General features: G+C 40.6%; 1 protein-coding gene across 3 annotated transcripts in view; it reads left to right on the top strand.

Annotated features, from left to right (window-relative positions):
* DYRK1A (dual specificity tyrosine phosphorylation regulated kinase 1A) overlaps nt 1-26678 on the top strand; it is a 74062-nt gene that overhangs the window by 40929 nt on the left and 6455 nt on the right. For all 3 annotated transcript variants that reach the window (XM_027701754.1, XM_027701753.1, XM_027701752.1), the window contains exons 3-9: nt 10427-10632; nt 18523-18615; nt 19399-19587; nt 20433-20580; nt 22504-22790; nt 24765-24911; nt 25233-25373. In XM_027701754.1, coding sequence (XP_027557555.1) covers nt 10427-10632; nt 18523-18615; nt 19399-19587; nt 20433-20580; nt 22504-22790; nt 24765-24911; nt 25233-25373 — 1211 coding nt within the window. The remainder of the gene's footprint in view (nt 1-10426; nt 10633-18522; nt 18616-19398; nt 19588-20432; nt 20581-22503; nt 22791-24764; nt 24912-25232; nt 25374-26678) is intronic.

The following is a 26678-nucleotide window of genomic DNA, read 5'->3' as shown; positions in this document are numbered from 1 at the left end:
TTAATGTCCTGTGGAAAAGGGAAGGACAGGATCAGCCTGGAATTTTAGGAGGTGACCTGACTTAAGGCAGTGAAAGGGAACTTTACAGCTTTTCAAAGCCCTCGGAAGGATCGCAGCCGAGCGAGCTCCCACTCGGGGAAGCGTCGGGATACGCTTTTTAAGCATCCCAGCCCTGGCGAAGGCGTCCCGGAGCCGGGGCAGGGAAGTTGGAATCCTATGCGCGGCGCTTATCCATAATCCCGTGTATCATGGCTGCGCCGCCCTGCCCTTGCTGTGGGGGTGAAATGTAGAACATGAGGCTGATCCTCGGGAGATGGAGCTAATTTCGCCCTAAACTTGAAAGTGTTAACAGCGCCTTGAAAATGTGACAAAGCTCAATCGCGCTCCTTGTTTATGGATCCCGCTCCCATTGGACGCCCGCGAGCAGCTCTGCCCTGGCAACTGAGCGCGGTCATTTGCATAGCGCGCCGCCATTGGCTGGCGCGCCGGGCGGCTGAGCCAATCAGGGCGCTCGGGCCGTGGTAGGCTATGCTAATGAGGCGCTGTTGCTGGGGCGCCGCGGCAGCGCGTGAGGGGAGCCGGGAAAAGCGGCTCCCGCTTCCCATGGAAAACCGGGAACCGGCTCCATGGAAAACCGCTCACGGCCCCCGAGCGGCTCTCTGGGCTGGGCAGCGCCGAACAGCCCCGCCGACCTCTCCCGCTCCACCCCGTCCCACCTGGCCTCGGACGCTTGCCGGGGATGGGGCAGCCGCGGCCTGGCCGGGCAACTTCGTTATTTCCGTTTTATTTTATTTATTTATCTGTTTATTTATTTATTTGTTTGTTTTTAATTAAAACGCCTTGAAGTGGCCCCTGCAGAAAGCACGGCGGGGGGGGGACACGTTAATAAAGTGAGCTTGGCTGTGAGTCCGGCTTGGATGTCACTCCCCTTTCCCCCCGTGTCCGAGATAAGGATCTGGAGCCGGCGTGGATATGGAATCATCTATTTATGGAACGCACCCGCACGATTACCCTTGAAAAATGGGGTTTTCACGGACCCCACCCCAGACGAAAACAAACCCCCTCAGCTGTAGGTTCAGTCCGGCTTTTCTCATGGAACACTTGCACAATTACCTTTCAAAAAAGGTGTTTTCACATCCCCCTCACAGACCAAAAAACACCCCAACAACCCCCCTCAGCTGTAAGTCGAGTCCAGCTTTTTTAATGGAATACACACACACCCCCTCAGCTGTAAGTCGAGTCCAGCTTTTTGCATGGAATACACACACATTTACCTTTCAAAAATGTTATTTTCACATCCCCTCACCCCAGACAAAAAATAAAACCCAACCACCCCCCTCAGCTGTAAGTTGAGTCCGGCTCTTTTCCTTCCCTGTAGAGCATTCCTGCCTAAGAATATTGGGGAATCCGATCTTAAAATATATTCTGTTGCTTAAATCTGCATCTGTAGCTGTTTCTTTTCTTATTCTTTTGATTTTTTTCCCCCTGGTTTCCAAACCTGCCTTTTCTCCTGCTCAGTCCTGGATGACTTTTCCTTCTTCAATCTCATTCCCCACTCCCTCCCTCTGCCTTCCTTAGTGTCCAATTCCTGGGCTTTCTTTCCATAACTACTTACATTCCCTCTATCCAACTCAGTAAAACTGACTGGAAGGTTACTGAATTATTTAACTGAGTAAATCCAGCTACATTCCGTGTTATTTTTTGCTTTTTTTCCCCATCCCCTTAGCCTAAGTATCAATATATATCTGAGGTTTGATACCACTGGTAACTGTGGAAATTCCTTTCGCCAGCAGATTTTTGATTAAATCTGATTTTTACTTTGGTGGAATTTTAATTTTTGACAGAAAACCTCAGGTTCAGCAGAGGTAAATTTAATTGCTCTTCGAGCAAACCTTTTCATAGGGGAATTTAGTGATTCCCAATGCATTTTGGAAGCTGAAAACTAAGATAAAATATAATTTGTGTGTACTTGGAGTTTGTTTGGAGCCCTCTGAAGTGTGAGTTTAGAGCATGTTTAATGAAAAAGTCATGTTAATTTAAACTTTATGTCACCAAATTTCTGTTGTATTGTGAGACTGTCGTGGTTTATAAGGTATTTTCCTCCTTATTTACTGAGTTTGACAGAACTTTGTGTACAACCAGCGTTTTGGTTTTCACTGGGAACTGAGGGACAGGTGGGGGTCTTTCAGCAAGATTAAATAAGGATACATAGTTGGAATTAAGTTGTTGGAAAACCTGTGTTTGGAATAATATTCACACTTTATTCTTTGTTTCTGCTTTGTTTTCTTTGTTGGGTCAAGGGTTGGACTTGATGATCTTGGAGATCTTCTCCAACCTTAATGTTTCTGTGGTTCTTCAAACTTTCACCATGATCATAAAAGAGCAGATCTCCGTTTTCCCCTCTCCTTTATATTCCCTCTTTTTAAATGTCAGGCTTTTCATTAAATTGGAAAACTCCCAAACTTTAGAATAACTGCATACAATCATAAAATACACATAAATGAGGAGGAGGAGAGAAAAAAGAAGCATCAGAAACTCAGCCTTGGCATCAGTGACCTCTGGAAAATCAGTGGTTTATTCTTTGGAGTATTTGAATAATTTGTATTTTTCAGTTTTCAAGCCTCTTCTTTAAATCTGGTTTATTAAATATTCAATAATAAAGTATTGATTGCTGAGATATTGAGTTTACATTTGACATAATATAAACAAATACCACCTTGGGTTGGATCAGCAGCCGAACTACTGGAGTTTGACCCGTGGTTTGGGAGGAAGAGTTGGGATGTGGTGGGAAAACTCCTGAAAAATACTAATTTTTAATATTAAATATTTAATATTAAATTAGAAGAAGATAAATTAGAAGAATATAAACCTGTCAATAATAACTATTTTGTTGTGTAAATACAGTTGGGACTGTTTCTTCTCCAAATCCTTGGATATCCTCTCCTGGAGGATCCCAGGAGGGCAGTGTGTCAAAAAAAGGTGGTTTTTTTTACCTAACCTTTAAAGCTGCTCCTCTGTGGAGCTCTGTAAAACAGAGATTTACCTCCTAGTATGTGTTCCTTGTGTTTTTAAAACCTTTCACATGCTGTATATTCAAAATTAGAGGTTTAAACTCGTGGAACCCTTCTGTGTTTGTCCCGTGTCTCCCTGTTTTTCTGCAGAAAATCCAGAATATTACAGAAGGAAACTGTTGTTTGTGAATTCCAAGGATACAAAAACAATGCCCACTCTATAGAATATATATGCAGCCAGGAATAATTTTATTTGGAGCACGGTCTGAAGGGGTGTCAAGGGATATTATGTTAAATACAATGGAAATAAAAAGATCTATTGTATGGCCACCTATTGAGTGAGCTCTGCTTCCATTCTGTCCCTCAAAACAAACAGGGCATTCATGGAGCTAAACAGTATCATAACTTATTGACATGGAGGCACTGAATTAAAGCTGGGGAAGGATTCTGCTGTTTCCTAAACTCTTCATTTTAATGTCCTTTTAATCCACTTCATACATAGGTGGAGGCTTTAGATCCGTGTAGGATCATCCATAGGTTCAGTTCTCCCTGTTTACCCGTGGAGTTGGAGGTGTTTTCCAGACCTGCCCTCAGGCAGCTGCTCCTCTAGAACAGAAATGTAAAAGCAGAGGTGTCACAGAACTTGATTTTGACTTTGGAAGTTCAGAGCACTTGTGTTTCCTGGAGGTTTTAGCTGAGAATTTTAAGCTTCATTTATTTAAAAAAAAAAAAAAGTAGTTTCACTTTCACAACATTTTCTTAGCTCTGAGTTTCTCCAGAGTGTCCTCAAAGTAATATTTATAAGTTAATGGAACACAGATTTATATGGTGTTGCCAGTGGATTAAATGAGTTTTAGAAACTCCCTTTTCTTGTTGTGGGAGAATTCCAGTGTTTGGTCCTTCTGGTATCACATTTTTGGAGTGGCTTTTTTTTTTTGGTTTTTTTGAAGGTACTTCCCACAGTGTGTCCCCGTCCCTGTCCCAAGTCTGAACCACAGTTTTTTCCTACAGGAGAGGGAACTGGTGTCCTTTGGCTGCACAAACCCCACGGACCACGTGCAATCCCTGCCCAAAGTCCACCTCCCGCTGCAGCTCCTCCAGGGAAGAACAGAGCCAGGCCAGGCAGTGTCAGAACAGCCCATGAACCTGCTCTTGGCCTGTTTTTTTGGGAAAAGATCCCAGGAGTAGTTTTATGTCCCTTCCTAAGCTCTGTGTCTTCTGTGTCCATCAGGGAAGAGCCCGAGCAGGAGGAATCCGGGGGTGTGTTGGCCCAGTGAATGGGATTTGAGAGGGTGGATGTTACTAAGTTTAGGGCTTCATTTTGCTGTGAGAGAAGGCAGTGTTTGGCTTTTCCATGCAGGGAAGTTGGCTGAATGGGTATTGTAGGATCGCTTCTCAAGTGGCCTTTCTTAATAACTCCTCCACAATAATTTAGTTCCTCCAGAGGAGGAACTACCGTGGGATATTTATAACGGGATTGTTTGCTCTCCAGGAGCTGCTGCAGGTAATTTCCCTTTGTTCCCTGGGTTCTCCCAGCTTTTTCCTGGGATCTCTCAGCTTTCCTCGCTCCAGCCCAAGCAGAGTGAGGTCTGTGGACCTCCAGGTTCTCATGTGGTCATTTTGAACTCCATGCAGGGGGACAATGGGCAGGGAATGTTGCAGCAGTTCACGGAGAGTTCAGGTTGGCATTTGCTTATTGCTTAAAAGATGATTGTTCTCAACTCTGAAATCCCCCATGGTTGACATTTCTTATGCTCAGACAGAGCTCTGGTAGGTCTGACTTGTCTTCTCTTTGAACAGAGAGTTCTACAGATACAAATGTTTGTCTCCATTGCTAATTGCTCCCTGTCTGCTTTGGGATGTGCTGGTAGAGCACAGGGGTGGTTGAGTATGAAAGAAATGCAGGGATCAGCCTCACTTTTCCAGGTATCCCAATGTTCATGGATACTGAACCATAGATTTGGAAAAACAAGGTGGACCAGAAGTCTGCAAAACAATTCATTTTACAAAAAAAAGGTGGATGTTACATGAAGGGAGAGGGTTGTACAGTTCCTTGACTAACACAGGATCTTCTTTGAGGAGACATTTGGCTGTTTTCACAGTCATTAATTCAAATACAAGCAAGAAGGTGCACACCTTCATGTGTGGTGGCTTAGGAGGGACTGGAAATAAAAAGATTTGAAGTCTGAACCAGTCCTGTGCAGTGAGAACACCCTACTTGGTCTGTGGTGTTGGCCCACAAGCTCTTGAACTCTGAGTGTGGCAATGAGAACTCCCGTTGTGGTGAATGAGGCAGTTCACACTTTTATTCTCTGGTGGGGTTTCCTGGCAGGTTCTCACTCAGCTTCCAACATATCCCTGAGAGGGAATATCTCTGAATGACCCAGACAGGGAAATGGAGGATGGGGCAGGAGGTGAAAGGAAGTTCAAAACATTTCAGGGCAAAACAATGACCTTTAGAGGGGAAATGTTGAAGAAGTGCAGGGGAGAAAGTTTCATCCTTCAACCTGAGATCACAGAAACACAGAATGGTTTGGGTTGGAAGGACCTTAAAGCTCATCCATCCCACCCCCTGCCACAGGCAGGGGCACCTTCCACTAGACCAGGTTGCTCCAAACCCTGTCCAACCTGGCCTTGGACACTTCCAGGGATGGAAAAACCCCAAGGATTATTACCATTGTTAGTGGTAAGTTCTCAAACATGGGGAATTCCTACATTTGACCTTCTGAAAGTATGATCTAAATGCTGGTGGGACTTTCACTGCTTTGCCTTCTCCATCCTGCCCAACAGTCAGTGGGCAGGGAGGTGTTTTTAAGGCTGTTGCAAAGGGGTGTTATCAGCAAAGTAACTCTTTATCTCCTGGTGTCATGAAATCTGGATCAGCTGCTGCACTTGGAAGATGCTTTTGTCAGTCCTGGAGGCAAACCTGAATATCTCCCAGGGTCAAAACAGTTAAACTGGTCCTTTCTTGGGTTTAATTTTTAGTTGTGGGGTAAGTAGGTACAAAGACATGTTAAGGAAATGTCACTTTTTCAGTATTCTCATGATTTTTGTCTGACTTTGCCTCCCTTTTTTATCTTTCACTATGAATATACCTCAATACAATACTTGGGTAGAGCTGTGACAGAGGGACAAAGGGAGTCACAGAGATACTTTGAGAAGCAAAGTAGATCTTTAATGAGTGACAGAAATGCAAAAAACCCATCTAATTGCTGTGGGGATTTTCAGGTGAAGTCCCACATGGCAGAGGAGCTGCTCCAGCAACTCCTGATTCCGAGAGAGAAATCCTGGCACTTACTTTCTGCTGACTTTTGTGGCACAGAAACATGGACACGTTGAGGCTGGAGGAGACCTTTGGAGGTCACCTGGGCCAACCTCTCCGTGCTCAGGCAGGGCCACCTGGAGCTGGTTGCCCTGTACCATGAGCAGTTGTGTTTGGAGCACAATCCACCCATTTTTTCAGGAATAGTGATCCCTTCTTGGGGTGGAACAGAGTCACCTGCAGGTCTTCCCCATGAGTTGGTGAATGTTTGTGCCTTGCTTTGGGTGGAAGGAGAAGTGTTTTACCACTTGGTGACCTTAAGATACCTCTTTTGGGAGGAGGTTTAATGTCTTAAATGAGTTATGTGGACTCTTGTCAACGTGGGAATAACAGAATCTCAAATGGATGAGGTGGGGAATTGAGTCTTGAAAAACTATGTTGGGTTTTTAAATTGTACCCCAAAATTGTCCCGTGTTAAACCAACTGTAGTTTATTTATAGACTCTTCAATAACCACCACGTCAAGTAGTTTTTCTGCTTGGAGTTAATAATTTCTGTGATGCTTGGAAAAGTCATGGAATCACAGAATGGTTTGGGCTGGAAGGACTTTAAAGATCATCCAGTTCCACCCCCTGACATGGGCAGGGACACCTTCCACTAGACCAGTTTGCTCCAAGCCCTGTCCAACCTGGCCTTGGACACTTCCAGGGATGGGGTACCTAGAAAACATCCATTAAAAAGAAATCCATTTAAAACAAAGCCATTTTGAAGGAGAAAAATATTTCCCATCCTCACCAAATAAATAAATGTATTCTTGAACTTCTTCCACTATGTTCAGATGATGCTTTTAAGAAATAAACCCAACCTTCTTTAGGAGAAGGGAATCCATTTTTGCAGTGTCTGTATTTCCAGATAGTTCTGGGCTGGGAACTTTTTGAGTGCAAATATACATAAAGGTGTATATTTTTATGCCACCTCTAAACTAACATCAGGTCAGGCCTATTTGTAAGATAATTCCACTCACTCCCAATCAATAATCTCTTAATGTATAGACATCTTGGCATACTTTTAGTTTTGTGTCACTTTTTTACAACCTGTGATCACTTGAACTTGCAGTGCTTAGAAAGGCAAATCGATGCTTGGCTGCACCTTGTTCCTTAGATATTTCTATCCTGTGGAAGTTCTGAGTGTGGGTTTTAGTCCTCCCGTGGTGGCCAGCAGATCACTTACCTTTTTGGATGTCTAGAACTCTCCTTATGAGCCAAAAATCAGTCTCTGAGCCACCAGAGGGTTTGTGAACCTCAATTAATGGGTGCACACAAACGTCCCCATTTCTGGAGCGACTCCTCGACCTAAAACTAAAGGAGGTCAAGATTTCTATTCTAACCAGTCCTTCTTTCTCCCCTCATTTCTTCCTGACATGTCACCAGGTGTTTCCAGGCAGTTCCCAGTGTTCCCTTGGGATTAGATGTCCCGGGGTGGGATTGCAGGTGTCATGGAGCAAAGTCTGAGATGTGGCAAGGGCAGATATTTCATCAGGGCTTGTTTTTGTTGATAACCAGGGCTGCTCTCAGCAACAAGTCCATGAACTCCAGTGCCTTCATTTCAGGGACAGGAAGAAGTTGTAAACATGGAATTCCTTGGCTGCTGCTCCTGCTGGTTACAGATCTTCAACTTTTGACCCGGGTGGTTGTTGCTTGTCGCTGACGCGGGCAAGGGTTGGTACCACCACGAGGAGATGACTGAAGTGCCTTTTTTTGGGATGAGTTGGCCAATTCCCACCATCTCCTTGTCATCCTTCGTGTCATCACCTGGTCAAGGCTCTTGTGTCTCCTCAGGGCCCTGAGATTTGGGGTGAAACCCCTTTATTTTTCTGGTTCAGAGAAAGGTTCTCGTTGGACGTGGTTTTGGGTTCGCCTCTGTTGACAGCACTTTCTGTGGGGGAATTCCCATGGGATACGGTTTGGATTCATGTCTGTTGACATCACACTTTGTGTGGGACTTCCCTCCAAACAAACAGGCACCTGTTGGTGAAGCAGAAACAGCAAATCTCCCCAAAAATTTAAACTAAATGAATAAAATGCCCGGACTTGGAGGCAGGTGGACTTGGGAGACACAGGGTGTGCAAGCATGGAAAGCTTGGATTTACAGCTGCTCTTCTGTGGGATAATTATATTTGTAATACTTTTCTACTTTACTTTTTAACTTTATTTTAAGTGTGTGTAGTGCATTCAGGTTGTTGTTATTCAGTTTATCCTCAGATTTGTTGTGATTTTTGGAGTGTCAGAAGGTCCTGTAAAGTCAAACTGTAAATGAGAACCCCACACTACCAGGATTTTTGGGTGTACATATGTGAGTTTCTGCTTTTTTAGGGATCCAAGTGCAGAATCTTCAAAAATTAAATTTGTTTTTATTAAGTTATGTAATTTGCCAGATATCTGTCTGTTAACTTGTGGCTTGAGGTAAAAAAGTACAAGAAATAAACCTTTTAAAGTAACTGCCTCCAATCTAGATTAATGGTATTTTTGACTGTCTGATTTAAATATTGTTTTGACTTTTACTTCAGTCACCAAGATGTTGCTAAGTGAGATTATGTTTTTTTTTCAAGAATTAAAAGAGCAGAAAGTAGAGATCCTGGATGATGTCTTACATATGCCCTTCCATTCTTACAGGAGCGTTCAGTATATATTGAAAAGTAACTGTACACTAAATTTATCAGGTTCTAGAGGTGGAAGATTAACTCTGATTCTCAGTTTTGAATGGACATTTTACAGAAGAGTTCAAAGTAATTTTCTGTGCAGCGTTAACTTAAAATGGTGTAGTCAGGAATTTATTTTATTTTCATTTGTAAGACCATTTTCAGACTTTATCCTGTTATCAGAGGCACAATAATTCACGCAAGAAAAGGCAGTTTTCCTGTATCTCATCATTATATATATGTAATTTCATCATTTCATATATAGCATCACAGTGGCCTGGCAGTGGGTATTTCACCCCTTTTAAAGTCATAATAATTATCCTGTATATAGCCTTTCTCCTGTATTGCTGTTTGAATAGTATTTTGACTTCTTTATTGAATATATTTGTCTATAATCAGTGTAAAATGACGTTTGATTTCATCCCATGCAGTTCTGCTGCCCTGACAGGGCTCAGTCAATGATCCAGTATCATTTTCAATGTTTTATTTTTTTTTCTTGACATAGTTATTTTTAAGAAAGCCCAAATTGATGCTCTTAGTTCATCTGCTGTTTTCTACTGCTTATATTTCCTTGCAGGGTTTTGCTTGTAAAGGAAATGGGGATTTCCCTGCCTTGGTCAGGTGCTTGACTGTTTAACACCTTCCTTCTAAATTTAATCTTTACCAATAATTCTGCTTTGAGATTGCAGCTGCTGTTTGTTTGCAGGGAGGCACAAACATAGAGGGCAGGGAATCCCAGAATCATCAGGGTTGGAAGGGACCTTCAGGATCATCCAATCCCACCAGAATCCCCCCTAATCCATGTCCCAAAAGAGGAGTTGCTGAGACTGGGCACTGCCTTTGCTTTTCTTTTGGCACAGTCAGCCAGAAAGTTGCTGGGAGCAACCCTGAGAGGCACAACTGAGGTGTTCTTCTGGCTTTTGTGGAATCCACACACAAAATTCCCGTGTTTGAAAATAACCCCTGTCAAATTCTGATGTGACACATAGTTGGAGGTGTGAGAAAAGGATTCAAATGATGGAATGGTTTGGGTTGGAAGGGACCTTAAAGATCAACCAAATCCAACCCCCTGCCGTGGGCAGGGACACCTTCACTAGCCCAGGTTGCTCCAAGATACATCCAACCTGGCCTTGGACACTTCCAGGGATGCAGGGGCAGCCACAGCTTCTCTGGGCAACCTGTGCCAGGGCCTCCCCACCCTCACAGGGAAGAATTTCTTGCTAAAATCCAATCTAACCCTACTTTCATTGAATTTGAAGCCATTCCCCTTGTCCTGTCACTTCAGACCCTTGGGAAAAGCCCCCCCAACCCCCCTTTATTTAATCTTTCCCCCAGGATGATTTCTGGGTTCCCTGCCTGTCAAAACTGTTGTATGACAAAACCGCTGAGCTCCGCGAGCCGGGACACGGAGGGAAATCCTCTCCAACCATTCAAACCCTCACCTTTGTCTTTGCAGGAGGAGAGACTTCAGCATGCAAACCTTCATCTGTTCGGCTTGCACCATCGTTTTCATTCCATGCTGCTGGCCTTCAGATGGCTGGACAGATGTCCCACTCCCATCAGCAGTACAGTGACCGGCGGCCGCAGAACATCAGTGACCAGCAGGTTTCTGCCTTATCCTACGCTGAGCAGCTCGAGCAGCCACTCCCACTGACAAACCAGGTGAGGGGCACACAAAAAAGGTCCTTCAGGTGGCATAAGTTCCTCTAAATACAGTTATGGAATCACAGGATGGCTTGGCTTGGAAGGGAACTGAAAGATCGTCCGGTGCCACCCCCTGCCATGGGCAGGGACATCTACCACTAGACTGGGTTGCTCCAACCTCGCCTTGGACACTTCCAGGGATCCAGGGGCAGCCACAGCTTCTCTGGGAATTCTATCCCAGCCCCTCCCCACCCTCACAGCCAACTATTCCTTCCCAATATCCCACCTAACCCTGCCCTCCTTCAGCTTAAGGCTGTTCCTCCTTGTCCTGTCACTCCAAATCCCTCTCCAGTTTAATGTGTTTTACAACCAGAAACTGCAGCATCAGGGCATTTATTTTTTTTTTAAATGCTTTGTTGTTTTGTTTATTTTTTGAACTAAATAACTCCTGACTCTTTAAGGATGGGTAGACAAATAAGTTCCTTGAAGTTGTTTTCAAACATCTGGTACATATTTATTGTGATTCTTCTACTTGGACAATATTTCCTCTTATTTTAAGAAACTGATACAAGTGCAGAGTTCTAAAGAGAGTTTAATAATAGTGTTTTTTTTTAATTTTTATGCTACTTGTTAGAATATAATTACTTTATTACTTGTTCTCATGGACAGTGTTTTAATGCAATGCCACTGGTTGGTGTATTTGGAGTAGAGAGCTTTGCACAAAAATATATTATTAGGCAAGATACACTTTTTCTTTTTTTTTTTTTTTTTAAAAAGCAACATCTAAAGCTGTGCTATCATTAGGGTTTTGCTACTACTAATTTACTATTTAATATTGCAAGGGGGTAAAATGGCCACAGGGTTAAGATGCTGCTGCTTTTGAGCTGTCAGGATCAACATTTCCTCTGTCCTGCCTTTGAGTTCCCAGAGCTGAAAGAGCTCCCTTGACTTCAGTGCCAGTAGCCACAGGAGCTGCTGTTAACTCTGGATAAGTGGGAATCCTGTTATTTTTTAAAAATGGCACAGCCCAGTTGTGGAGACCTGAGCACAGGTTGGTCCCAAAGCTTAAAATCCAGAAATCTGTAGGTCAGAAGTCCAAAATTTGGGGCAAGACCATGAGGCAAGTTTCACGTGAGGATGGAGATGAAGTTTTTTGTTGCTGCCAGATTCAGGTCTGTTCTTGTGTTCAAGATGTCTTGAACAGGTGGAGGAGTCTCCAGCACCATCAAGAGATGCTCTGGTGCAGTAGGAAGACGCTTCTGTGGGAAGAGGAATGGATTAGAGAGGATGGGAATGGTCAAACCAAGTGCCAGGATGTTGGATACCAGGCTTTGGAGATCTCCACAAAGAATGGCAGAGGGAAGGGAACTGGCAAAGGATGTTTGTATTTTAGTGAGAGCAAATCAGTAGGAAGAGTAAATCTGCTCCTATAAACAGTGTTTAGCTTGAGGATCTACAAAGGTATTTTATGTGACTTATTTTAGGTTAAAGGTGCCCCCAAACCTCCCCAGCGAGGTTGGTCAGTCAAGGAGAAAAGTTGCTGGTTCCTTAAACATTTCAAGGCACTTCAAGGCTACCACCAGGCATCCCCTGTGTGAGCTTTAGTGACATCAGTGCTTGGTTGGTCATGTTTTCAAACCAAACTCAGGGAATTTTAGGTTGTGTGGATGTTATCCATGTGAGGAAACGATCAGCTGGACACCTTGGTGATGGCAGTGGAGCTGTCTCTGCACCACTAAAACTGTTTTATAGAATCAGTTCTTAGTTTTCCAGCTCCATCTTGGATTTTTTCTGCATTGTAGCTTCTGTTTTCCTGTTTTACTGGAATTGTCTCCTTGAAGTCTTTGTTGTCCTGTGCCCAAGCAGCTCAGAATTGTCACTTCTTTATCCTTTCAGCACCCTTGGCTTTCATGGTGGGCAACTTATTGAAGTCTTCTGACTACTTGTCCTTTGTGCCTCTGTCCTCCTTTGAGTTTTTGTGCTTCTTGTCCCACCAAAAGTTCTCCAGAGCAGGTTCCTGGTTGGAGTGGAGGATCTGTAGGAGCCTCCTGGGAAGTCTTAGTGGCTTTTTGTCTTTGCATTGATCTGATCTGCACAACCCAATCCAGCTGAGATCTTCATGCTGGTGGGTCAGATCTAAACAAATTCCTTGTTCTTTCTCTTAGAGTTGCCCTTTTCCAGCTCTAGTTCATCTTGATTCAAACTCTTATTGTTTTTTTTCTCATAAAAGCTGTGACTTTCTGTGGGTGAGGGCACTGAGTGTCACATCCAGTCCTTCCTTGGACACCTCCAGGGATGGGGACTCCACCACCTCCCTGGGCAGCCCCTTCCAATGTTTAATCACCATTTCCATGAAGAAATTCCTCCTGATGTCCAACCTGAGCCTCCCCTGGCACAGCTTGAGGCTGTTCCCTCTCCTCCTGTCCCTTGTTCCCTGGAAGTAGAGCCCGACCTCCCCCAGCTCCCCCCTCCTGTCAGGGAGTTGTAGAGAGTGAGAAGGTCCCCCCTGAGCCTCCTTTTCTCCAATGCTGCTTCTTATCCTTAAGAAGATCCTGTTTTTAACATGCAGCAAGAGGCTGAAAGTCTGTTGGAGAAGATTTGATTGATCTGGCACGGCCATAAAAACAGGAGGAGGGAAAGGGTAACTTCTGGCAGATACAGGGAGTTTAATTCCTAAAGGGTAGATCCTTTTAGTGCAGTGGTTCACATCCAGTCAAACAGACAGATTTAAGTCTAAACAAACAAGGATTAGGTCTCCAAGCTTTGATTTCCTGGTTTTTCCTAACACCAGGATCACCAGCAGGCTGGACAGTGGGCTCAGCTTGGCTGCTCCAGCTTTCCACAGCCTAAAAGTAACTTATTTGGTGCCCTAAAAATGATTTCTTTGGGTGCAAGTGTCCACCAGTTGTCTAATAACGAGTTACCAACCCCTTTGCTCCTGGGAGAGCCCATTCCCTGGGGATTGAGTAGCCAGGGCACTCAAGGAAAGCAGGAGTTTCCCGGGAAGCTCCAGGTAAGGAGAGTCTTTCCCGAGCTCCAGCCCCCCTCTGGTGGCCAAAGGGCCGCGGTGCTTCTGCTGGGAAATCCAACCCTCTCCCAAATTCCATCCTTTCCATGAACTCCCTCTCTTAAATAATTGCCTTGTTACTTTTCAGGTTATTTTTGTGTCTTTCTTTTTACTTCAACAGAATCTTTTTTTTATTGAGGATATTTTCTGGTTCAGGTTCCTCCAATGATTTTAATTCGTAAACAGAGAATGGGGAAGCCTTGAATGGGAATTTATTATTCCTTTTATTCCTGCTCTGTCCTGCTTGGATTTTGATTTTATTGGTTTGCAGGCCGTATCCTGCTATTTTAGGAATCAAAAATTGTAAAAAATGTAAAATATTTTACAATGTAAATATTGTACTGTTAGAAAACAGTAACAAGAATTTACATTAAAATATATAAAATATATATATTTATATACATATAAACCTTTAAAATACCTTAAAATTACCCTTAAAATTTTATTTATATAACCTTCTCTTGCACCTCTTGCTTTCTGGCTGTGCTCCCCAAACCCATCATTGACAAGGCTCAAATAATAGGAAGATGCTCCAAACCCAGCCACTTTTCACTTGTTTATGAGGGTTTAAATTACAGTTAAAAACTTCCAGCTCTTTCCTTTTTAACTTTTTCCTTCAGGAGTTGGTCTTAAGGCTTTCTTTTCCCAAAAAGTGCTGGGAACTGCTCTTGGTTGTGGGGTCTCACTCTGTGCTGAGAGCCAGAACCAGCTTCAGGGAGCTGTAGGAGCAGAAAAGTTGGGATCTGTGGGATCTTTCTCCTTTAACAATCACAAACTCCTCTTTCTTTGTCCATTTTTAACTGGTTGCATCTTGTGAGTTCAACGTAACCCGATGGCAAAAGAAGATAAGAAGCTTAAAAGTTGTCACAACTTCAAACAAGTGGGTTTTTTTTTGCTCTGCACTAACATTTGTCTCCATCCTGGGTGCTCAGATGGCCTGAAACTCCTTTCAGTGAGGTACAAAAAGATCAGAAAATTACTTTACCTGCTCAGGAGGTTGAGGTGAATTCACAGGCAGATTTTGGTTACAAATTCCAACAGTTCAGCTTTCAGGAAGCACCTGGAACTGGAAGATCAGGCTGATGCTGAACACTTTATTTATCTAAGATCACTTAGCACCTGCATAATTCCTGTTTTTACTGACCAGATCGTGGCCAGAGATTTTATTGATCACAACTAGAGCAGGGCCAAGTTCATGCCTTAATTAAAATCCTTAATTCAGTCAAAAATCCTTAATTCAGTTATTTCCACTACCTGATAAACATTATCTTAGTGGGGGACTTCACCAGGCTTTGTCCTGAGTGTGAACATGTCAATTCAACAAGTCATCACAACTGGAATTCTTGCTAAAAGTTGCCTTTATACTCTAAAATCTTCATTATTTATTCTGTTCATTATTTATTCCATTTGTAAAATGGAACATGGACTTTACACAAGCCGAATTTATCTTTTATTCCCTTTTCTTAATGAACGTGGATGGTGGTGGATCTTTCTTTTTTAAAAAGAAAAAATCTGAATTCAAGCATCCTGTGAACAGAATATATATTTCCATAATCAAAATAAAAAGCATTTAATAGGGAAATTTTATTTTATTTTATTTTATTATTTTTTATTTTATTTTATTTTTTATTTTATTTTAGATAATAAAACCTATACCCCAAGAGAGAGAATTTTATTTTCTCTTCCTTTATTCATCAAACCCAAAGACTGTGCTGGTTCAAATAACACACCTGAGTTAAAATCACAGTTTCCTTAAAACATGGTTTGTCTCAGGTGTGTTGAGCATCAGTGGGGCTCTTGGTTGCCTTTTTTGTGGGTGTTTATTGACACATATAATTGAAATTAAAATAATTCTTATCTCTCAGACAGAAATTCCAGCATCTCTTTGATTTGGGAATGTTCTCAGGAAGATTTGGGGGCTGTTTCCAGGAAGATCTGAGGTTGCAGTGTTGCTCTCTGGCCACCAGATAGAGACTGAAGCTCATGAAAAAGGAGTTTTCTTTCTCTTTCCTCTCTTTTTTCCTCTCTTTTTCCCTTTCCTTTGGTGGTTGAGGATTCTCTGAAGCCCAGGAAGGAATCAATGTTCCATCAGTAAAGGATTTGAGAGTGTTGTTGTATAAAATGGATAATGAGCACTTTGCTCCACGGTTTTCCATCACCAGGAAGGAGAGAAGGAGCAAGAATCTCTCTTGGAAAGAGAAGAGAATGTTACAAATGTTCAAATATAAAAGGAGGAGGGGAAAAAAAAAATGCTCAGTTCTTTCTCTTCTCCCACCCAAAACTTTATGAACCCAGGAGAGCAAAATAGAACCTGTTGAGAAGTTCCTGCAGGTTCAAAGTGAGGCCTCGGGAATGTGGGACTGTCCAAATCCACACTTAAAAACACAAGTTTTAAATAAGGGGCTGATTGCAAGAACCAGAGGAGTAGCCTAATTTTAATTAATTATTATTTAATTATTTACAGTAATTAATTAATAATAGTTAGGGAACAGCAGCAAATCAGATTATAATTTTTTTTTTCACCAGGCTGCTGATTTCAGAGTGGAAATCAGATTTATTTTTGAAGTAAGCAAGGAAATTTGACTTATAAATTAGAAACTAAACATGAATACATGTCGTATAAATTCCCTTTGCACATTAGAGGAATGTTATATGTGAATAGTTGATCTGAACTATGGAATTCTTGAAGTGGAAAACTCAGAGTCCCTGTGCTGCTCATCCAGCCCTGGACAGAGACTGGGCCCTGCTGATATTCCTGTACCACAGCCTGGGTTTTACCAGCAAAATCTACCAGTGTTCTTGTGCTCCAATTAAGGAATTTTCAGGAAATACTTGGATTTGGGAAGCCTGGAGCAGTGCCAGCTGGGATTAGGATGTGCTGCTGCTCTGTTTTTAACGGGGTTGTGGGAGGGAACCAAAGGAGCTCCTATTTAGGTGTGGTTTGTTTAATGCTCCACATTTGTTTGGCAGCTGAAAGGAAGCAACAAAAAAATGTTTTGGAAATGTCAAATAGTTTGTTTAGGAAACTTTCAGACAGTTTCCTGATGTTTACAAAGTTTTATTGCTTGTAATAAAAGAGAATTAATGTCTTTCCCTCTATCCATGTGCTCCGTGCACCCACTGGAGCTGGGATTTCTGGGGTGGTTTTTGAGGGCAGGTCTGGTTTCAGAAGCACAAACTTTTATAATTTCTTTTTTGTCAGACCTTTTTTAGGTCACTGCAGTGTGATTTAAAAAAAAAAAATTATTTTGGCATGCACTCTTTGCACAGCAACCGTTGTAATATTTATTATTTATCATAATATTTAGTATTATTAAATATTCCTTAAAATTAGTATTAAACTACTAAATATCATAAATAATAAATATAAATTATTTAATAGTAGTTTAATACTAAATATTGTATTATATAATTTAGTAATATAATACTGGATATTATAGAATACAATATGATATAACATAATAACATTTAGTAATACTTATTATTTAGCAATATTCAAGTAGTAATAATTCATTAATTTAATATTTACTACTAATTATTATTACTTATGAATAAAGTAATACTGTAAAAGATGGAGGAGCAGTTCCACTTCTCCAGGTCATTTATTAGTTCAATAATATGGATATAAAACATACATGAGACAAGTTTTTCTCCAGTGGAATTGCTTAAACTTGCCCTGAGGTTTCCTGTCATTGGGAAATGGGGAGGAATAACCCCAGGCACCAGCCCAGGCTGGGAGTGACCTGCTGGAAAAGGACCTGGTGGACAACGAGCTGTCCCTGAGCCAGCAGAGTGTCCTGGGAGCCAAATGGGATCCTGAGGGGATCGGGAAGAGCATTTCCAAAGGGTCAGGGAGGGGATTCTGCCCCTCTGCCCAGCCCTGGGAGGCACATCTGCAGGGCTGGGTCCAGCTTGGGCTCCTCAGCACAGCAGGGACATGGAGCTGCTGGAAGATGATTCTCCTGTGGAGATGCTGAAGGGATGGAGCATCTCTGGGAGCAGGAAAGGCTGAGGGAGCTGGGGCTGTTCAGCCTCCAGAGGAGACACTGAGAGGGGACCTCCCCCAGGTCTGGCAGAGGATGGACCAGGACTTGGACTCTGATCCTTCCAACTCAGCTGAAGCTGAACATGAGCCAGAGTGTGCCCAGGTGGCCAAGAAGGCCAATGGATCCTGGCCTGGCTCAGGAACAGTGTGGCCAACAGGTCCAAGGAAGTGATTCTGCCCCTGGACTCAGCGCTGGTGAGGCCACCCCTGGAGTGCTGTGTCCAGTTCTGGGCCCTCAGCTCAGGAAGGATATTGAGGTGCTGGAGCAGGTCCAGAGGAGAGCAACGAGGCTGGGGAAGGGACTGGAGCACAAGTGCTGTGAGGAGAGGCTGAGGGAGCTGGGGCTGTTCAGCCTGGAGAAGAGGAGGCTCAGGGGAGACCTCCTCACTCTCTGCAACTCCCTGACAGGAGGGGGGAGCCGGGGGGGGTTGGTCTCTTTTCCCAGGCAACTCTCAGCAAGACAAGAGGGCTCAGGGTCTTCAGCTGTGCCAGGGGAGGTTTAGGTTGGATATTAGAAAGAATTTCTTTCCAGAGAGGGTGCTCAGCCATTGGAATGGGCTGCCCAGGGAAGTGGTGGATTCTCCGTCCCTGGAGGTTTTTAAGGACAGACTGGATGTGGCATCAGTGCCATGGGCTGGGAACCATGGTGGGGTTGGATCAAGGGTTGGACTTGATGATCTCGGGGGTCCCTTCCAACCCAGCTGATTCTATAATTCTATGAGTCTGTGATTCTGTGATTTCTTGCAGTCACTATATCATTAAATTCCTATTTTTTCCCCCTCATTTCTTATTCCAGAGGCGGATGCCCCAAACTTTCCGTGATCCAGCCACTGCTCCACTGAGGAAACTCTCCGTAGATTTGATCAAAACATACAAGCATATTAATGAGGTAACAGCTCCTTGGTGGGCACTGAGGGCAGGGCTTTGTTACAGCACATATTTAATGTATTTCCTACAAATAATATCATGAAAGGATCACAAAAATCAAGTTTTCTCTCAGTTGTTCCCATTGAGGTCATTGATGTCCTGCTCCAGCACAGGAAATCTTTTATCCTGGAATTTATTTTCTCTTGTTTTCTAAACAAATGTTTTGCATGATAAAAGAATTACGAGTGACACAAACACACTTTGAGCTATAAAACTTTATTAATGTGTCTGAGGACTTCTAAGGAAAATTGTTTTATATTTTACATACGTATTTTCCCTGAATTATTTAATTAAATCTCATTGGCAAGTGTAAAATATGAAATCTTTGTGGTTATTACAAGCAGGCATCAATTAATTTTGAACTCTTTGGCAGTTGAAGGAATTTCACTGACTTCCTTGGAATTCTTTTCCTGTCCTGTGGAAAAGGAATTATCCAACTGATAATTCTTATTTCCAGGCTCCTTAGCTTTTTTAATTTTGCTGTGTGCTTATGGTTCTGCTCTTCTTGCACCTGTGAGCTCCAGGGATCAGAACATTAATTTAGATCTGCTCGATTATTCCTCAAGACTTTGCTTTGGAATTAAAGATTTGGCTTCAAACAGAGCAATAGCAGAGGGTGGCTTGGATTTCCACTGCTCCAAGTTGCATTTTAAAACCACAGGATGATTAATAAAAGTTGATTTTGCTCTTGATTGAACTGACAACTCTAAAAACTGCTCTTAACCAACCCCCTTTTCACCCTCAGGTTTACTATGCAAAAAAAAAACGGCGGCATCAGCAGGGCCAAGGAGATGATTCCAGTCACAAAAAGGAGAGGAAGGTTTACAACGATGGATATGATGATGACAACTACGATTATATTGTGAAAAATGGGGAGAAGTGGATGGATCGGTATGAAATCGACTCTTTAATAGGCAAAGGATCCTTTGGACAGGTAAATATATCATTTTATATAGATATATAATTTATATGAATCATAATCATATTTAATTTGAGGTGCTGTTCCTGTTTCATTTTGAAATTAAAGCTGTTTTTTCTCAGTGCTGTTTTACTGAGTGTCTACTCAGGACACTCATATTTTGTGGTGTTTCAGGTAACATTTGAATATATTTTATTTTGTAGCTCTGGTAAAGCATTTTACAGTGAGAAATCCTCAACCTTTTGCCATCAGCTGTTTGACTTAGCTTTTAAAATTAAAACAATAAACCAGTCCTAGAGATCACCTGCTATAAATGTTATTAGTAGCATTTATTGGGACTGTTTGTAGCCAAACCAAAGGCTGGAAGGAGGATGGAGCTTTTCTTTTATTGGGTTTTTTTTTTCAGTTTTCCTCAGATTTTGCCAGTCCTTTTAGAGTATTGGTTTAGGTGATTTGATGATTTTATTTCCCAGTCCTTTTAGAGTGTTGGTTTAGTTGATTTTATTTCCCAGTCCTTTTAGAGTGTTGGTTTAGATGATTTGATGATTTTATTTCCCAGTCCCTTTACAGTGTTGGTTTAGATGATTGGATAATTTTATTTATTTATGAAATAATAAATGCTTATTGTTTATTAGGTAATTTTATTAGTATTTATTGTATGTATTTTTATTGACATATTTATTCCTGTAAAGTGCCCTCACTGCAGTAAATGACACACGCTCGGTTGTGGCTCTGTTGTGGTGTCGAGAGAAAAAATCGAATTAAAAAGGGCAAAACTTCTGGAAAAGTTTTCCTGAATGTAGAAAAGTGAGTTTTGCTGTGGAGGGATTTTCCTGATGGATTTGGCTGCTCTGTTCCAGGTTGTCAAGGCCTATGACCGAATGGAGCAGGAGTGGGTGGCCATCAAAATCATCAAAAACAAGAAGGCTTTCTTAAACCAGGCCCAGATTGAAGTGAGACTGCTTGAGCTTATGAACAAACATGACACTGAGATGAAGTACTACATAGGTATTTCAATAATTATTCTCCATTTTTATCTTATTCTTAATATAGGATATTTTCCCATACAACAGGGTGCTCCTGGTCCTAAAGAAATACAAAAAAACCAACACACTTTTAAAATTATTCCTATGATTTCGTGCAGATTTTCCACTTTGCCTTGTGACAGCCAGAATTAAAATATGGAAAATTATTTGTACCTTTGCAGTGTTGGGATTTTCTGCAGAGTTTTCTTTTTTCCAGTTAGGGACACCTGAAGAAGTTGCCATGTGATGATGATCTGTGGTGGTTTGCATCATTTTCACTCTTTGAATATATCTCAAATTATCTCACAACTGTCATGGATAAGGACATATATTTTATAGGAATAACAGAATACAGAACATAATATTTTATGGGAACAGTAGCTTCATCATTACTTTTTCTTTCATGTGTGTTTAAAAAGCTCAAAATTTGGTGTAACAACCAAAGATTCGTGTAAATGTTAAGATTTGCCCATTTATAGCTCAGAAAATATTTGAAATCTTATTATTTTGACTGTTCCTGTAGGTTGGAGTGTTGTTCTCTTAACTTATTATTATAAAGCTACTTGAAATTTATGGTAATAATGAAATCAAGTCAGCTCCTGTAAAAAGTTTATTAAATCCCATCTATCCTGTGGAGTAGAGACTTGGGAAAGAAATGATGGAAAGAAGACAACCCCATGCTGTAAAGAGAGATGGAGCAGGATGAAAAAGAGTGATTAAGGAAAATTAAACTGGGTTTAAGCATTTCTTAGTTTGTAGAAGCCAAAATACCAACAGCTGTGCTTTCCTGGTTTGCATGTCTGTGTTGAATTCCCGATTTTTCTTTCTGTAGTTTAGAAAGAAATCTTTGAAATAATTTTAACATACGTTGGTATTAAATTATTTTATGATTATTCACTTAAATTTTAACTTGTTTTATAGAATATTATATTCAGAATGCATTTTATGTATTCAGTGTCAAAGCTTTTGGGGTATTTTTAAGTTAAATTTATTAATGGCAGGTTTACATAAAACAAAACCTAAACTTGTCAGTGCCCAACGTCAGAAAGGTGTTAAAGACATGGCCAGTTTCAGATGTAATAAGAGCAAGTAAAGGCATCAGCAAATAAGCTCTTGGAATTTTAAATTTATAGGGAAGAACCTGTCCCAGGTAAGTTGTAAAGGACATAAAAAGAAGTGGCTCATGATAACAGAGAACACAAATCAATGGACACCAAGTCAACACAGGACACCAAAAATCCACCTTCATTAAAAACCTGAATTCTCATTGGGCTGATATTGGTTCAACATTTTATTATGGCAAAAAAGGGGAGTGTGTTGCTTTTTGTCTGAGGTGTTTTTCCTATTTCGATTCTCTTGTGGCAACCTGAGCTCTTGGCAGACTGACAAACATTTAATGGGGTGAATATTTCACTTATTTCATGGAAAAAATAGATGGATTGGGTTTGAACTGGATTGGTTGCTTTCAGAAACTCACATTGTGCCTGGTTGAAATGACTACAATGCCCTGGGGATATTGATTTTAATCAATTATTTTTAATTATTAACTGAATAATCAATTGAAGTCACGGCTTATAAATTGCAATTTATAAATTATAAATCTTGTATTAATCTGATGGTCAGATGTTTCCCCTGTAAATGTAGGGGGGTTGGTAACTTGCTTTGGTAATACAGCCTTTCTGTCTTTAAAGTAATTCTTTGGATAATACTGAGGATGTGTAAAATATCCCTCTGTACCCCAGGGCTGGCAGAAATATTCTGTAGATAACACAGAACTGAGAGAAAAGAAAATAATACTCTTATCATTTTACTCATAACTCAACTTCCTAAATATTGATTGTAATTAGCACCTCATTCTTAGCACACAGGGCACATTTTAATGAATTTTTTTCCCCCCTTTCCCAAGTGCATTTGAAGCGTCACTTCATGTTCCGGAACCATCTGTGCTTGGTGTTCGAGATGTTGTCCTACAACCTGTACGACCTGCTGAGGAACACCAACTTCAGGGGGGTGTCCCTGAACCTCACCAGGAAGTTTGCCCAGCAGATGTGCACAGCCCTGCTCTTCCTGGCCACCCCCGAGCTCAGCATCATTCACTGTGACCTAAAACCCGAGAACATCCTGCTCTGCAACCCCAAACGGAGCGCCATCAAGATCGTGGATTTCGGCAGCTCGTGTCAGCTCGGGCAGAGGGTGAGCACCACTCCAAATTCTATTTACACAATATTATTAAGTCATAATGCTCAGCTGGCTCGTTTAAACTTTACACATGGTGGCTTTAAAATAGTCATCATCATGTCCAGGCTTCGCGAATGAAGATTTGGGAAGGGCTCTACCCATGTTTGTTACAAGCGCGCTGGTGGTTAAAAGGCCAATATGAGACAGACACGTCTGGTTGCAAAAGGCACAGCAGAAAGACTCCTTAGGTGGTAAATTCTGCAAGGCTCGATTCTTTCTGCGTTGTCTTTTCTCCTCAAGGGTGATCCTGGTGCTTTCTCAAAAGCATCAGCAGTGTTATAGATGGTGTGTCTCCAGACCTCCCGATTTGAGGCCAGAGTAGACCAGTTCTGGTGATTAATACGGCCAAGGTTGAGATGTTGTTTCAGGGAGTCCTTGTATCTTCTCTTTGGGGCTCCTCTCTTGTGGCAGCCAGTGTTTACAGAGCCATAGTGCTGTCTGCTCTTTTATATGGATCTGAATCATGGGTCATCTACTGCCACCACTTGCATCTCCTAGAACGCTTCCATCAACGCTGCCTCCGTACAATCCTAAACATCCACTGGGCAGATTATGTGACCAACACATCTGTTCTTGAACAGGCAGCAATCACAAGTATTGAGGCCATGTTGCTGAGAACACAGCTGTGCTGGGCAGGGCACGTCTCCAGGATGAAGGACCAACCACCACTTCCCTGAGATCCTGCTTTAGGGTGGCTTTAAAATAGTAATTTAAGTTTAAATAGGGTGTGAGAGAGCAACAGTTTGTGGGAGCTTCAAATATGAGTTTTAGAACCACAGAATTGTTAAGGCTGGAGAAGACCTCTGAGGCACACGGTGACTCTGTGCAGGACTGGATGATCCTTGGGGATCCCTTCCAGCTCAGCATATTCTGGGATTCTGTGACTTTTAAAATCATCAAGAGGCCTTTTAGGATCTTTTTGAAGAGGCCTTTTAAGATCATCAGGTCCAACCATCAACCAGCACCACCATGTTCAAACCACATCCAAACCACCTCAAGTGCCACATCCAAACCATGTCTTCAAGTGCCACATCCAAACCATGTCCTCAAGTGCCACATCCAAACCACGTCCTCAAGTGCCACATCCATATGTTTTTTTGAACACTTTCACACTCCACCACTTCCCTTTAGTTCCCCAGTAGATAAAAATCCACCACAGTGGTAAAATTTCCATCTTTTTTTGTTCTCCTTGGCTGTGTTTTTGTGCCGTGTCAGTGGAAAATGCATCAGCACTTGGTTGTATAAGTCTGCAGTGCTGTTAAATAAAATACTCTTATTATTATTTTATTCCATATATGTTACCTATAATTACCTTATTATTTTATTCCATATGTATTACTCCTTTCACTTTGGCCTGTCCTTTGTTTATTACTGGTTATACTACAGATTGGGTCATTATATGAAATTAATTCAGCAATTAATGGATTAACTTGAACAAAATTCCCCCAATTCTCACTTGAGGAGTTGGGATTGGCCATTGCTTTTTTCCAGTGTAATTTGGGAAGAGCAGGTCAGAATACTGAATATTGCAGTGAATGGTGAGACATAGATTTACATTAATTAAAGGGCTTTTAATATATATAAACTATACACTAGAAACTTTTCACTCTGGGGTGAAGGAAGACACGAGGAGGTGAAATGACACTCAGGTTATTTATGTTAATAATAATAAGATTTTGAGACGTTAAGAAGCACAAATACAAATAAATGATCACATGAGTAAATCTGCACTTTTTTTTTGGAGAATATGAATATTTTCCTAAGAATTAACAGTGACATATTTTTATTAATGCAATATATAGATATTTTGAGTATCCCTGATCCCTTTCCCTGCACCAAAACGATATTTCCTGGGAGTTGTGTTTTGTCACGTGGAATTGTCACAGTGCCCTTGGATGCTGTTTATGACCTTCAGATGTTTTATTTCAGATATACCAATATATCCAGAGTCGTTTTTATCGATCACCAGAGGTGCTACTGGGAATGCCTTATGATCTTGCAATTGATATGTGGTCCCTTGGGTGTATTTTAGTGGAGATGCACACTGGAGAGCCTCTCTTTAGTGGGGCAAATGAGGTATGTTATGGACAAATAATTAGATTATTTTTTAATTAATTCCCATCGTGGTTTCCATCTGTTTAACTGTAATGCATAAATGAGGGATGTCTCTAACTCTGAAATGATTAAACATCAATAACAGCAATGTCTATTGTCAGAATTCAAAATTGCCTGTTAATTTTCTGCTTCTCCCCCTTACTCCAAACTCACTGATTTGCTTTGTACATAATGGATTTTTCTTAAATTAATTAATTAAGAACTTGTCTGGGATGCTGACATTTGGGACACTGCTTGGCTGGCTGCCACTTGTTCCTCATAAATCCTTTTTGTCTGGAACAGGTGGATCAGATGAATAAAATAGTGGAAGTTTTGGGGATACCACCTACCCACATCCTCGACCAAGCACCAAAAGCAAGAAAGTTCTTTGAGAAGTTGCCAGATAGCACTTGGAACTTGAAGAAGACCAAAGATGGAAAAAGGGTAGGTTAAATAACCAGGATGATTAAAAAAATAGTTTATTTTCATATATATATATACACACACATATGTATATATATAAAAATAATGTATTTTATACTTATATATATTTCTATTTCAATGTATTTCTATTTTTCATATATTTATACTTCCATATATTTCTATTTTTATATATATTTCTATTTTCGTATATATTTCTATTTTTATATATTTTTCTATTTATATTCTCTATATATTTATATATGTTTATATATACTTATATATATAAATCGTGAGATGTTACTTTGGTTTTTTTTTAAACTTGAAGAAGGCCAGAGATGGAAAAGGGGCAGGTTAAATAACCTGGATGATTAAAAAAATATATCTTTTTATATATTTATATTTATATTTTTGTATATATTTATATATATAAATGGTGACACGTTACTTTGGTTTGTTTGGAACTTGAACAAGGCCAAAAATGGAAAAAGGGTAGGTTAAATTACAAGGATGATAAAAAGTGATATTTTCTTATATTTTTATATATTTTATATATTTATAGTTTTATATATATATATTTATATATAAACGGTGAGATGTTACTTTGTTTTTTGGAACTTGAAGAAGACCAATAATGGAAAAAGGGTAGGTTAAATAACCTGGATGATTAAAAAGAAATAAAATCTTTCATATATGTATATATATATAAAATATATATTTATGTGTATAAATGGTGAGATGTTACTTTGGTTTTTTTGGAACTTGAAGACCAAAGATGGAAAAAGGGTAGATTAGATAACCTGGATGATTAAAAAAAATAAATTCTAACATATATATATATATAAAATACACACACATAAATATATATTATATAAATATATATATTATATATTTTTATATATTTATATGTATAAATGGTGAGATGTTACTTCGGTTTTTTTGGAACTTGAAGAAGACCAAAGATGGAAATAGGATAGGTTAAAGAACCAGGATGATTTAAAAAAAAATTCTTATATATATATATATACACATAAAATACACATAAATATATATTATATAAATATATATATTATATATTTTTATATATTTATACATATAAATGGTGAGATGTTACTTTGGTTTTTTTGGAACTTGAAGAAGACCAAAGATGGAAAAAGGATAGGTTAAATAACCTGGATGATTAAAAAAACCCAAATTCTTTTATATATATATATACATAAAATACACATAAATATATATTATATAAACATATATATATTATATTTTTATATATTTATATGTGTAAATGGTGAGATGTTACTTTGGTTTTTTTGGAACTTGAAGAAGACC

The sequence above is a fragment of the Neopelma chrysocephalum genome, unplaced genomic scaffold (assembly GCF_003984885.1).
Source record: "Neopelma chrysocephalum unplaced genomic scaffold, ASM398488v2 Primary Assembly neopelma1_166, whole genome shotgun sequence".
In the NCBI taxonomy this organism is placed as follows: domain Eukaryota; kingdom Metazoa; phylum Chordata; class Aves; order Passeriformes; family Pipridae; genus Neopelma; species Neopelma chrysocephalum.
This window is presented reverse-complemented; position numbering and strand designations above follow the sequence as displayed.